The following is a 14,214-nucleotide window of genomic DNA, read 5'->3' as shown; positions in this document are numbered from 1 at the left end:
TGCCTAGGCACATGTACTTCAAGTGCTGTATATGATTCCACTTCTACCTTCTTTTCAAACTCCACTATTTCTGTGACTCTGTCCCAAAGACTCTGCTTTTATACAGTTTTCCAAATTAAAAGAATTATAGAACTGAATAGTTATGTTCTTACCTGGTCTGGAGACGAGGTTGTTTATAAGTTTTCTTGTGGAAGCTAACTCTGTTGACATGCTCATGTAGAGAATTGTTTTCTTTAGACTGTCCCCATGGCTTCAGTTTTCCTAGTTTAGGACAGAGATAAACAGATTTAAGAAGATTCTTATATTTATAATTTTAATTCTCTCTTATTTGTGGCTACCTGCTTGCTATCAACATTTATACTTTGTTTTTAGACATTTGCTAGTATAATTCTATTAATTTCAGTTTAATATTCCACAGATAGACATTACTTTCTTTTCCTCTAAAAACAAGTGTCTTCTGTTTTAAAAAGTTTTTTTTTCTTTGGCCACACTGCATGGCTTGTGGGATCCTAGGTTCCTCAACTAGGAATGAACTCAGGCCCCTGCAGTGGAAGCACAGGGTGCTAACCACTGGACCGCCAGGAATTCCCTCTTGACTTTTTAATCCTTAGAAAGTCACAAAAAAATCTTAATACCAAAAAAAACCCCCAAAGCCTCTTAATACTGAATCCAATTACACAGCACATCAAAGCAGCCATAACAACTAGGTAGTATAATCCCAAGATTGCATAGGTATGTTTAATAGTATAGTATTTCATCTTTGCAGTTTATTAATGTTACCTATTGCCGTGTATTTGGAACAGAACAAGGACTATTTTGTTGGCTTCAGAATTGTGACCAAATTTCCAGACGTTTATGTATTACTTTACTGGCATAGTGTGACCTGTTTCTGAGTACTAGTGATTGTCATTTGCAGTGTTTCCCATTTTATAAAAAGGACTTTCACACTTGCTGCATCATTTGACCCTCTCAGTAACCACCGAAGTAGTACTTGTTTATTTTCCCTTTCATAAAGGAATTAAATGACTTGTCTAGGATCCAAAATAACAAGCACAGGTGAAGCTCTAAACCAGGTTTCCTACCATCAGTAGAAGTTAGGGGGATCAGTCATTCCCATGACAAATACTTCTGGAGAACGTGGTGTGCAAGGGACTCTTTTAGGTGCTAAGGACAGAGCAGTGAACCAAGAAGTCAACAATTCTTGCTGTTTTCCAACGGTAGAGGCAGATAATTGTCAAGTAGGGTAACATCAGGCAGTGCTATGAAGAAATATAAGACTAAGTAAGGAATGGAACTATGAGCTGTGCCATGTAGGGCCATCCAAGACGGACGGGTCATGGTGGAGAGTTCTGACAAAACCTGGTCCACTGGAGAAGGGAATGGCAAACCACTTCAGTCTTCTTGCCTTGAGAACCCCATGAACAGTATGAAAAGGCAAAAAGATATGACACTGAAAGATGAAACCCCCAGGTAGGTAGGTGCCCAATATGCTACTGGAGATCAGTGGAGAAATAACTGCAGAAAGAATGAAGAGATGGAGCCAAAGCAAAAATATCACCCAGTTGTGGATGTGACTGGTGATGGAAATAAAGTCTGATGCTGTAAAGAACAATACTGCATAGGAACCTGGAATGTTAGGTCCACGAATCAAGGCAAATTACAAGTGGTCAAACAGGAGATGGCAAGAGTGAACATCAACATTTTAGGAATCAGTGAACTAAAATGGATGGAAATGGGTGAATTTAATTCAGATGACCATTATATCTACTACTGTGGGCAAGAATGCCTTAGAAGAAATGGACTAGCCCTCATAGTCAACAAGAGAGTCTGAAATGCAGTACTTGGGTACAATCTCAAAAATGACAGAATGATCTCTGTTCGTTTCCAAGGCAAACCATTCAATATCACAGTAATCCAAGTCTATGCCCTAACCAGTTATGCTGAAGAAGCTGAAACTGAATGGTTCTATGAAGACTTACAACACCTAGAACTAACACCCCATAAAGATGTCCTTTTCATCATAGGGGACTAAAATGCAAAAGTAGGAAGTCAAGAGATAAGCTGGAGTAACAGGCAAATTTGGCCTTGGAGCACAAAATAAGGCAGGACAAAGGTTAACAGAGTTTTGCCAAGAGAACACACTGGTCATAGAAAACACCCTCTTCCAACAACACAAGAGAAGACTCTATAATTGGACATCACCAGATGGTCAGTACTGAAATCAGATTGCTATTCTTTGCAGCAGAAGATGGAGAAGCTCTATACAAGTCAGCAAAAAAACAAGACTGGGAGCTGACTGTTGCTCTGATCATGAACTCCTTATTGCCAAATTTAGGCTGAAATTGAAGAAAGTAGGGAAAACCACTAGACCATTCAGGTATGACCTAAATTAAATCCCTTATGATTATACAATGGACGTGATAAATAGATTCAAGAGATTAGATCTGCTAGAGTGCCTGAAGAACTATGGACGGAGGTTCGTGACATTTTACAGGAAGCAGTGATCAGGACCATCTCTAAGAAACAGAAATGCAAAAAGGCAAAATGGCTGTCTGAGGAGGCCTTACAAATAGCTGAGAAAAGAGAAGTGAAAGGCAAAGGAGAAAAGGAAAGATATACCCATTTGAATGCAGAGTTCCAAAGAATAGCAAGGAGAGATAAGAAAGCCTTCCTCACTGATCAATACAAAGAAATAAGAGGAAAACAATAGAATGGGAAAGACTAGAGATCTCTTCAAGAAAATCAGAGATCCCAAGGGAACATTTCATGAAAAGATGGGCTCGATAAAGGACAGAAATGGTCTGGACCTAACAGAAACAGAAGATATTAAGAAGAGGTGGCAAGAATACACAGAAGAACTGTACAAAAAAGAGCTTCATGACCCAGATAACCATGATGGTGTGATCACTCACCTAGAGCCAGACATCCTGGAATGTGAAGTCAAGTGGGCCTTAGGAAGCATCACCACAAACAAAGCTAGTGGAGGTGATGGAATTCCAGTAGAGCTATTTCAAATCTTGAAAGATGATGCTTTAAAAGTGCTGCACTCAATATGCCAGCAAATTTGGATAACTTAGCAGTGGCCACAGGACTGGGAAGGGTCAGTTTTCATTCCAATCCCAAAGAAAGGCAATGCCAAAGAATGCTCAAACTACCGCACAATTGCACTCATCTCACATGCTAGTAAAGTAATGCTCAAAATTCTCCAAGCCAGGCTTCAGCAATACGTGAACTGTGAACTTCCTGATGTTCAAGCTGGTTTTAGAAAAGGCAGAGGAACCAGAGATCAAATTGCCAACACCCACTGGAGAATTCCGGAAAACCATCTACTTTTCCCTTATTGATTACGCCTTTGACCATGTAGATCACAACAAACTGGAAAATTCTTCAAAAGATGAGACTACTAGACAACCTTACCTGCCTCCCAAGAAATCTGTATGCAGGTCAAGAAGCAATAGTTAGAACTGAACATGGAACAACAGAGTGGTTCCAAATTTGGATGTCAGAGCTGTATATTGTCACCCTGATTATTTAACTTATATGCAGAGTACATCATGTGAAATGCCGGGTTGGATGAACCACAAGCTGGAATTAAGATTACCAGGAGAAATATCAATAACCTCAGACATGCAGATGACACCACTCTTATGGCATAAAGCCAAGAGGAACTAAAGAGCCTCTTGATGAAAGTGAAAGAGGAAGGTGAAGCAGCTGGCTTAAAACTGAACATTTAACAAAAAACTAAGATCATAGCATCCAGTCCCATCATTTCATGGCAAATAGATGAGGAAACAATGGAAACAGTGACAGACTTTATTTTCTTGGGCTCCAAATTAACTGCAGATGATGACTGTAGCCATGAAATTAAAAGACGCTTGCTCCTTGGAAGAAAAGCTATGACCTACTTAGCATATTAAAAAGCAGAGACATTACTTTGCCGACAAAGGTCCATCTAGTCAAAGCTATGATTTTTCCAGTAGTCATGTATGGGTGTTAGAGTTGGACTATAAAGAAAGCTGACCACTGAAGAATTGATGCTTTTGGACTGTTGTGTTGGAAAAGACTCTTGAGAGTCCCTTGGACTGCAAGGAGATCAAACCAGTCCATCCTAAAGGGAATCAGTCCTGAATATTCATTGGGAGTACAGATGCTGAAGCTGAAGCTCCAATACTTTGGCCACCTGATGTGAAGAACTGACTCCTTGGAAAAGACCCTGATGCTGGGAAAGATTGAAGGCAGGAGGAGAAGGGGACGAGAGAGGATGAGATGGTTGGATGGCATCTCCGACTCAGTGGACATGAGTTTGAGCAAGCTCCGCAAGTTGGTGATGGACAGGGAAGCCTGGTGTGCTACAGTCCATGGCGTCACAAAGAGTCAGACACAACTGAGCGACTGAACTGCACTGAAGGAGTAAAGAGTGTGTGTGTGTGAGGTGGGGGGCGGCGGGTGGACAGAGAAGACCTTCCTAGATTGGTGACAGTCAAGTGGATGCCCCATTAAAAAAAGGGAGCAAGTTGTGCAAAGATCAATGGGAATAGTATTCTTGGTGGAGCACAGGGATAACAAATTCAAAGACCTAAAGGAGGGAATGAGATGAATGTGTCTGAGGAGCTGAAACACCAGTGTGATTGGCACAGAGTCAGAGAAGGGAGGAGACAACGAAATGAGGGTGGAAGAGAGATGGGAAACCTTAGGAGGTTCAGAGCAAGGCACTGATGTGCTCTGATTCGTTTTTAAGGTTGTAGTGGGGCCAAGAGGCTATTCTAGAAGTTCAGTAAGATGATCTGACTAGGACCAAAGGCAGTAGCCATAAAGGGGTAAAAAGTGGTCAAATTACAGATCAGTTTCAAAGATGGAGTTGAGAGGCCTGCGTATGGTGTCAAGGAGAGTAGACAGCCAAAGATCACTCCCAGACGTCTGCCCTGACACGTGGTTAGAGAAGTGCCATTGCCACAGATGGGAAAACTTGGGGTGGAAAAATGCAGTGGGAGAAGTTTTTTTAAACCATGGTTCAGCTTGACTCTTACCTCTAAATAAGACTTAGTTTTTATTATATTTGTTGCATTAAGATTAGTAATTTAAACACTTACATAAACATGATTTTTATAGGAAGTTTGTTTTAAAATAATTCCAGAAGCACTGACATATAGATCATATTAATTGCTGATGTTTTAAGTGCATGTGAAGAACTTTAATATATGCCCAAGAGAGACATTTGGCCAATAAATGTCTCAGGTGGTTTGACCAGTGGTCCTCAGCCTAGGATCCTTTAAAAACTATAAAGAAAACATTCATTTACCCATAGAAATACTCAAGTTTCTTGCTTTTGGCTGAAGTTTTATTAATGCTTTTTAGCAACACTGATTAGAAACTGTTTTTGGTTAGCAAAAATATAAGTGAATTATTTAGTATTTGTTCAGTGGATAGTTTTTAAATTACGGGTCACGTGGACACAGGGCAGAGGCAGGAATTCTACGCCAAGTATGGCTTCCACTGAGTCACTAGGATTTTTCATATCGTCAGATGCATAACTGTTTAATCTTAACTCTTGAACCTCAAAACATTCCCACATACCTTTGTGCGGCTCATAGTTGAGAGGACGAGACAAACTTGCTTTGAGATCAAACACTGGTTTTTTATGGGAGGTTGGAGTCTGCGCTGCCTCAGTTGTCAACTTGAACGGGGTAATAACTAAAATAACAAAATCCAAGGGTTTAATTAGAGTAAAAGACCTGCTAAAGTTTTTATTTTATTAAAGTATCACTGCTCAATCTTGGACCTACTATATAGCACAGGAAACTATATTCAATATTTTGTAATAACCTAAAAGGGAAAGGAATCTCAAAAAGGCTATATATATCTGTTTTTATATGTATAATTGAATCACTTTGCTGTATACCTGAGAGTAACATAACACTGAATCAACTATATTTCAACTAAAAAAAATTAACTGGGTAAATTTTCAGGCTGTTTGCCTGATATTATTTACCCTTTTTTGGGGCAGCACTGCGTAGCATGCTGGATCTTAGTTCCCTAACCAAGGGATAGAACCTGCACTCTCTGCAGTGGAAGTTCGCCGTCCCAACCACTGGACCACCAGGGAATTCCCTACCCTTTTAAAAAGTTATATATTATTAATAGTGACATTTTCATTAACACAAATAGAGATAAAGCCTGCAGGGAACATAATCACATAGAGATTAAAAGGTCCATGGCTCTGATTTTCACTAATGAAGGCTGTTATAGAAAGTGAATGTGAAGAATGTGAATTTTTGTAACATAAAGTTAAAAACATATCAGAATGGTATAATTTGGTAAGCCACATTTTTGCTACAGTTGGGCAGCATATATCTGACACATTTTATAATCCTTTCCCCTTACAGGTTGCATTCAGGCCACTGTCAAATGTTGGTACTTGCCTGAATATGTGAACAAGTAACCAGGATCTAGGAACACCTAGTGAAACAACACAGAAAAGCAGAAAGCCCCGGTGCTGAAGCCGTTCCACTGTGTTGCTATCAAGTTTTGGTAAGGAGGGGAACAATGGGGCTGTCACACTGCTGATGAGAGGATGTACTGGTACAATTCAACCAGTAATGTAAGTGTCTGCATACCTTACTATCCAGCAGACCTCCTAGTTTTGAGAAACTCTTATACATGGATAGGAAATGTGTTCCACAATGGTCATAGTTATACTATATAAAACAATAAAAATTGTTCACAGGGTCTCAGGCTTGATCCCTGGTCGGGGAACTGAGATGCCCCAGGCTGCAGGGCACCTAAGCCAGCTCGCCGCATCTACTGTCCGCCACAGCTATGGACCACGCACTCTGGAGCCCATGTGCTACAGCTAGAGAGCCCACGTGCTGCAATTAAGACCCAACACAGCCGAAAATAAATGAGTAAATAAATATTAAAAAAATAAAAGTCAGAAATACCAGCTGGTCCATGAGCAGTGAAATGGACAAGTTGAAATATATCCACACCATTGAAAAACACAGTGAAAATGAATGAACTTTAGCTCATTTATCAGTATGGTTCTTGAAACATACAGAGTGAATAAAGCAAATCATTAGAAACAAATCAGTTTGATTTCATCTACATGAAATTTGTATTTGATAAATGGGGAAAGAAAACTATCCCATCCCGGCTGGGCACACTCCTGAGTAACCTAGAGGAGAAAACTCAGGATATGGCATAGAGGTAGATTCTTCCTCATGTCCTTATCTGTGGGCATTTGTGGGGCCTTGCTCAGTATTAGGCAGGTGGCTACTGCTCAGTGGCTCATGTCCCATGTAAAATGACAAGAGTCCCATCTTAAGGAAGTTTAGTCTTCATTTTTTTAGCCCTGCTTTCTGCCCAAACTTTCTTCCCCTTTTACAGGATGATTTAGCATGTTATAGGGGATGTTTGCTTGCTGGTATAGAAAAGATTAAGGGTAAATGGGAATGACAGAGGTGATATACAGGAAGAATCATACATTTTCTGTTCCTACCTCTGCACTCTCTTGAAATGCAGTTGTCAGTCTCACGATTTGATCTTTAATTTAGGTGTGAAAGGCATGAAAAAATCCAGTCTCCACACTGATTATTACCAACAACAATATTCTCCTCTAGTCTGAACTCCTGCTGGATTACTCTGGTCTCAGGGAACCAAGGCCCCTCTTGCCTGACATTCAGCAGAACTCTCAAGAGAATTTTGATACACTCAGTTCTAATACAGGCCTTAACCTGTTGGTGATAATGTTTTAAACCCTCACACTCCTATTGCACTGTTCTTTTGAAAACCACCTGGTCTTTGTAGGCGATGATTAAGTAGACAGGGTGTAGAAGGTTGTTTATATGGCTCATTCTGGCTTATACACCCTACTACCAGTCAATAGCATGGCATTTATTCCACGAACTCTGGGTCCTGTTAGTTTCAGGGTCTGGCAGAACCATTCAGAGGCTATAATGAGTGCTGTGATCCTCCCCCTAATCTCTGCTGCTGCTGCTAAACTGCTTCAGTCGTGTCCGACTCTGTGAGACCCCATAGATGGCAGCCCACCAGGCTGCCCTGTCCCTGGGATTCTCCAGGCAATAACACTGGAGCGGGTTGCCATTTCCTTCTCCAATGTATTAAAGTGAAAAGTGAAAGTGAAGTCGCTCAGTCGTGTCCGACTCTTAGTGACCTCGTGGACTGCGGCCCACCAGGCTCCTCCATCCATGGGATTTTCAAGGCAAGAGTACCAGAGTGGGCCAAGTGTTCTCCAGGGAGGGTCACCGTCTTGGGGCTTGTCTTAGACAGGATGGAGACCTTGGGCAGGGGTATCAGGTTTTCATCTGTGTCTCTGGCATTTCCCTCACAAGTATAAATGCTATGGAGAAATTTTTGCTTTTGATTCTATAGATATGGAGAGGCTTTAAGGAAACAATCCTATTAGGATGTCACATGGCTTAAAAATGAAGCAGAAGTGTGTGTGTGTGTGTGTGTGTGTGTGTGTGTGTGTGTTGTCTCTTTACCAGCAACAGATTCACCCCTTGTGGTCTTTAACTTGTGTGTCCCGAGCACAGCCTGGCCTTTTGGGGTATTCCCAGACATGGTCACATGTGGAGACTTTCTGGCTGGAGTCTTGGTCAGTGAACGCTTATGCTCATTATCTTTAGTAGCAGCTGAAAACCTAAATAGGACAGAATAGAATAAGACATGAGTACCTGTGTCAAGAGTAACTTGGGCTGCGCTTATAAACACCACCACCTACCCATCACCAAGCACTGAAAGGGCCTCAGTATAACCTGTTATACAAATGAACCTCTTTCACAGAATGTGAATGTTTTTAAACAATGATGCTACAGCAAGTCATTTATCAACTTCTGTTACTTGTAAAATACGGTTTTGTACTCTGTACTCTCCCTGCCTTGGCCAATGACAGTATAAAGCAGAATTCAAAGGAGACACCTAAGGGCCTCAAGTTTCAGGTGTACCTGGAGAAGCTCCCTTTCGCCTCCTGATGAGGGCAAGTCAGAGGGACTGGGAGACCACTATGACTCTACAACAGAATTAAGAAAATAGATGTGTAGGAATGGTTCTGCTACTGTGTCCAGGCTGTTCTGTACCCTGCAGGAAGCAAGGACTAGCCCTTGACCATGGTGTTCTTAAATATTAAATACAATCAGAACTGCCAAGCATAGGTACCTCATATTCCAAGCTAACTCAATAAATAGAATTCCAAACTCAAGGGCATTTTTCAGCTTTTAAAAACTGTGTCTGATATTGCACATGTTGGGGAAGTATTACCCATGCACCACTTCTATTAAAGGCAGCAATGCCCTTAATAAAGAAAAAAGGAGCCTGAAGATCTTCCTCTGTGGGGACGGTCATAGTTGAGGGCTACCCTGATGCCAGGAAAGGCATAAGCAAAGAAAACAGGGATTAACAGGGCATGAGATGGCTATGCTGCTGCACTACCTAGTGGGCTACAATGTTCACATTTCAGGATGAGTCAGTTCTTTAGTTCACCATACTGAGACATTTTCAGCTTCAACTTGATATTTAAGTCAATGGAAAAATTTCCATAGACATTTTTGCAGGCATACATTAAATTAATAAAGTAAAATATCAATATTATTTTTTCTATCTTTACTTATTAATCAAATGTTAGGAAAGTTGGATAAAACAAGAAAACACAAATTTAAAGGAAAAAAGATTAACTTAAATGTTTGCTTATCTTTCTATTCCAATCCTTTCTCCTTTTTCATCCACTCTAAAACATTTGATGTAGTCCTCCTGAAATGTATGAAAAGCAATAAAGCCTTGAGACCTCACCCTGGATTCCAGTTTGGAGCTCTTCTTTACCTGACATTCATCTTAGCTGCCGACAGAGCAGAGTGCTTGGCTGACCCCTTCACACACAAGGTGCTCCGGCCTGCGTGGGGCCGGCCTTGAGAGCGCTGCTGGCTGCCAGGGGTACAAGCCACGGAGAGTCTTCCTCGGGCAGGAACTGGAGTTGCCGGCACTCCCTTAGCGACGGGCTGCCTCTGGAGAACCCGAAACGCAGCACATTAAAGCCTGGCCTCTTAGACAGTATTGTCTCTCCGGCAAAGTGCAGGAGAGTGCCCCATTCATCCCGTTTCATCCTCACTTTTAACCCTGTCATCCTTCCTTGTCTACTACCTCACCCCATCCTATCTGCCTGGCAGGCTGGGCGGTTTTCTACACCTGTGCTGCGAAGATGGCTCTGATTTAACAGAAACTTCTAGTTGTGCTGTGTTACAGAAAGCCCTTTGCAGCTCCCATGTCCCCAGGTATTTTCTCACTAGAGAAAGCAGGTGGCTAAACAGTCTCCCATGGCCAGAGACGGGGGATAAATGGTTCTCTTGGAAAGATGGTTCCTTTGACAGCATGATATGCAGTTTATTAAATATAAACTCAAAGAAGAACCTACTGTGTAAAAAGGTTATGAAATCTACAAATAATTACTCCCCAACCCAACCCTAGCTCTCCGATAGCTTTTTAAAGCTCTTTTTTAAAAACCTAAAGAAAAAGAAGAGAGGAAGGGGAATGCTCTCTATAAAACAGCAGGGAAGGGTTTCACTTATGTTATCTGTTTTAGATACAGTCAAAGCACAAAGAATGATGGAATGTTTTACTAGTCTAGTATCATTAGTCTAAGCTCTGCTGCAGGCAGAAGAAATCTAACTTCACTAACTGACAACAGAAACAGGACTACTGGAATTGACAATGTAGAGCCAAAAGAAACACTCTGATGATAGCCTGTGACATAATACAAGGAAGCAGAGAATTACATTAAGCTCTCATTTCAACATATAAGCAGAAGAGATTCATGTTGTAAGACAAATTTAAAAATAAAATATTTAGTAAATATGTATCTTTACCGTAAGCTAAGAACTCAGGTTAGATGTATTAAGTATACTGTTATATGTAATCACACCATTTGTTTTCTTCTTTCTCCTAAAATTCCCACTTTCTACACTGTCTCCTCACAATTCACTTGGTGCCAAAACCATCAACTCTGCATCTTTGCTTGAGCAACTTAAAATGTTTAAGTGATTCTACTCACAGTGAGTACCAATCTTTCTGGCTTTTCAGGTAGAATATTATGCTGACTCTAGTAGCACTATTTTGTTTGCAATGTATCTAATAAATTTCTCCCTTTCTTTTAGCAAAAAAAATCCTGTTTTAACAAAGCAAGGAGCTCAATCATAACATACATAAAAATAAAAATGTGGGTTGAAGATTAACATAGGGAAAATAATAAAAGCAGTAAAATAAAAGCATATTTTTATGATCTTGGGACAAGAAGGACAACACAAAACTTTTCCTCAGTTTTAAAAGGAAAAGTTGTAAAGTTTAATAAAACAATAAAACCTTCCACAAAGTAAGATACCATTAGTACAGTTAAAAAGATAAACTATGGGAAAGTATTTAGAACACATAATACATAATATTCATCATTCATATAGATAAGTGGCTCATAAATTGGCAAAAATTAAGAAAAAGCAAATTCACAGAAAACCTGCCAATTATATCATACAAAGATTTATGACATGAACAAGTAACATCTGATGATCAGAGAAATGCAAATTCAATTTTTTTTTAATATATTATCAAAGATTAAAAAATTTGATCATTCCCACTGTTAGCAAAGTAAACAAGCATCTTGGGGCACAAAGTTTGGGATCCCATTCTGGAGGAGCCATCAGGCAACTAATCATGGAGACAGTCATTAGTCACAGCCAGATGATTCTCTCTAGAACTCTGCTCACTTCTTACTGTCCATCACTCTCCAAAAGACCAACCTCCAAACGTATCAACTGTTAAGAAAACCATATTAGCTATGGTGAAGTCACTATCATTGTTTTTTATTTAGTCTGCAAATAGATCATACCAAATAGCCCATCTCATCAGCTAATTCCTGATTAAACAGTGACACCGGGGTGGGATTTGTAGAACTAAACTCATTCAGATGGGACTATCAACTAAGAAACAAGATAAGCTACTCATTTATTCAACACATCTTCAAGGCTACACTCAAGTTTATGGTTAAAGCAGTTGTTCTGCCCTTAACTTTTACCTAGAAAATTAATTCATCCATATCATGTGTACAGAAAGCTTGACTTTTAATAAAGTTTTTAAGTAGACTCAGCTTCTTGGTAAGGAAAATGAGTGGCTCTCTTTCCAGGCATATTTGCAGCTAGCTCATGCCTGTGCAGAGAAAGAAGCTATCTACTTTCTGTAAAGCATCAGCAGGCCACTCCCCTTCTCCTTCACTCCCAGGATGGACCTCTTGTCCCAGTATTCAGTAATGAATGCTGTGAAACTTAGCCCTTGTTAAAATTTAAAAGTCTCCTTATGGACATACTGAGTATTTCTTCTCTGGATTGTCCACCCATGTTGTTAGATCAGTATGAAGGGATGGAGATGTTTAATGCCTTGAGTTGGGTGGGGATGCTCCTACTTGCTAGAAGGTTGATAACACTGTCTTCAACTGTGGTAACAGTGGTTTTATAAACACTGTTCAATTGAACATTTATTATCCAAGATTAAGTCTCTAAGAACCACATGTATTTTTTAAAAATTATTTAGAGCTTATTGTCCAGTGCATTTGCCCATTGCCATGGGTATCAGAAAACTCAAAACTCAACTCAGTAACTGATATAGCAGACACTGTACCTGCTAACAAGGCTCATTTTCTGCCCTTTTTAGAACAGCTTTATACTGTATTATGCTGTAATACCACAAACTGGCTCAAATTCTTTGAGAAATAGGCAGGTGGTGGCTCAGAGGTTAAAGTGTCTGCCTCTAATGCGGGAGACCACGGTTCGATCCCTGGGTCGGGAAGATCCCCTGGAGAAGGAAATGGTAACCCACTCCAGTATTCTTGCCTGGAGAATCCCACGGATGGAGAAGCCTGGTAGGCTACAGTCCATGGGGTCGCAAAGAGTCGGACATGACTGAGCGACTTCACTTTCACTATTATGTATTATTAAATTAAAAAATGTTTCCCATCCAAATGTGAGGCACCCCTTTAACACCAGATACCATGTAAGACAGTAACATCGACTTCCTGGGATGTTATTAACTCACTACGCTTCTGCTAACTCAACCTCAGGGTTGACTTCACCTTCTCTTACTCAAAAGAGTTCAAGTTCAGCACTATCTGGTCTTAAGGGACCCAGTCCAGGAAGCTCAGTTATGACAGTAAGCCTTCAAGCTAGCCACTGTTAGTCACCCCTTTTCCCTTTGGGTTAGAGACAGGAAAAGAAGGTGGCTTCAGCCATAAACCAGCTTTTCCCCAACAAAAGTGATAGGCACAATGTCTGATTGTGGAAAACAGAGTAACTTATTGCTATTTTGGACTTCTTCCTTTCTTCTTCCTGTTTAAATATTTTTCTATTTAAAAAAATTTTTAAAGTTATATTTTCTTAATGTTTTTTCTTTCTTTTGAACTATTTTTTATAGTAAAGATTCACTGCTTTATCTGGAGGGTTTTGAAAATTCTCAAAAACAAATTTAAAATAATAAAGATACATTAAACTCAAATCTATTCCAGTAATAGAATAATAGAAAGCTAGTTGTATTAACCATGCTATGTAATACACAGTATCAACATTAAAATCAAACAGTACCACTAAGAACATAATTTTATCAGCATACCTTCAGTTCATTAAATGAATTGTGTTCTTCAAAATATTTCTTTTTTCTCTCAACATATTGATCAATGGACTCCATTTCCTTAAAACGAGCCTCGTGAAGCTTCTTAAAGTCTAGAATATTTCCCCAAATATGAAAATTAATAACAAGACAAAATCCATTTATTCACCTTCCTTATGTTTTTCTGTTAACATTCATTCTCATCTCAGCATTCTAATATTCAACTTCAAACATCATTTTTGCTAAAATTTTAATTTCAAAACATTAAGTTTTTGGAAACTCAGGAGAAAAGCATATTCATCTTATAAACTATCAAATACTGACAATCTCCCCATTTCACTGCCTACTGACATCTTGGTTTAGTCCAGAGGATAAGAAAAGATTAACAGATTTGTCCTCCACATCACCAATTCATTAATGGCCTTTACTTAAATTTGACATTTTATAATGCTAAGAAGAGAAGGGAATGGCAACCCACGCCAGCATTCTTGTCTGGAGAACCCCATGGACAGAGCCTGGTGGGCTACAGTCCATGGGGTCGAAATGAGTTCGACACGACTG

The 14,214-nt window shown here is 39.8% G+C and overlaps 1 protein-coding gene across 1 annotated transcript in view; it reads right to left on the bottom strand.

Moving 5' to 3' along the window:
* The window catches only part of NUSAP1 (nucleolar and spindle associated protein 1), a 28,677-nt gene that overhangs the window by 992 nt on the left and 13,471 nt on the right, over positions 1 to 14,214 (bottom strand). The window contains exons 6-10 of the mRNA XM_052647062.1: positions 13,657 to 13,766; positions 9,835 to 10,016; positions 8,502 to 8,659; positions 5,575 to 5,691; positions 153 to 261 (exon numbers count right to left, since the gene is read on the bottom strand). Of these exons, the coding sequence (XP_052503022.1) occupies positions 153 to 261; positions 5,575 to 5,691; positions 8,502 to 8,659; positions 9,835 to 10,016; positions 13,657 to 13,766 (676 nt within the window). The remainder of the gene's footprint in view (positions 1 to 152; positions 262 to 5,574; positions 5,692 to 8,501; positions 8,660 to 9,834; positions 10,017 to 13,656; positions 13,767 to 14,214) is intronic.

This window comes from Budorcas taxicolor, chromosome 10, assembly GCF_023091745.1.
Source record: "Budorcas taxicolor isolate Tak-1 chromosome 10, Takin1.1, whole genome shotgun sequence".
In the NCBI taxonomy this organism is placed as follows: Eukaryota; Metazoa; Chordata; class Mammalia; order Artiodactyla; family Bovidae; genus Budorcas; species Budorcas taxicolor.
The sequence above is the reverse complement of the archived record's forward strand: the minus strand, read 5'-3'. Positions and strand labels throughout refer to the sequence as shown.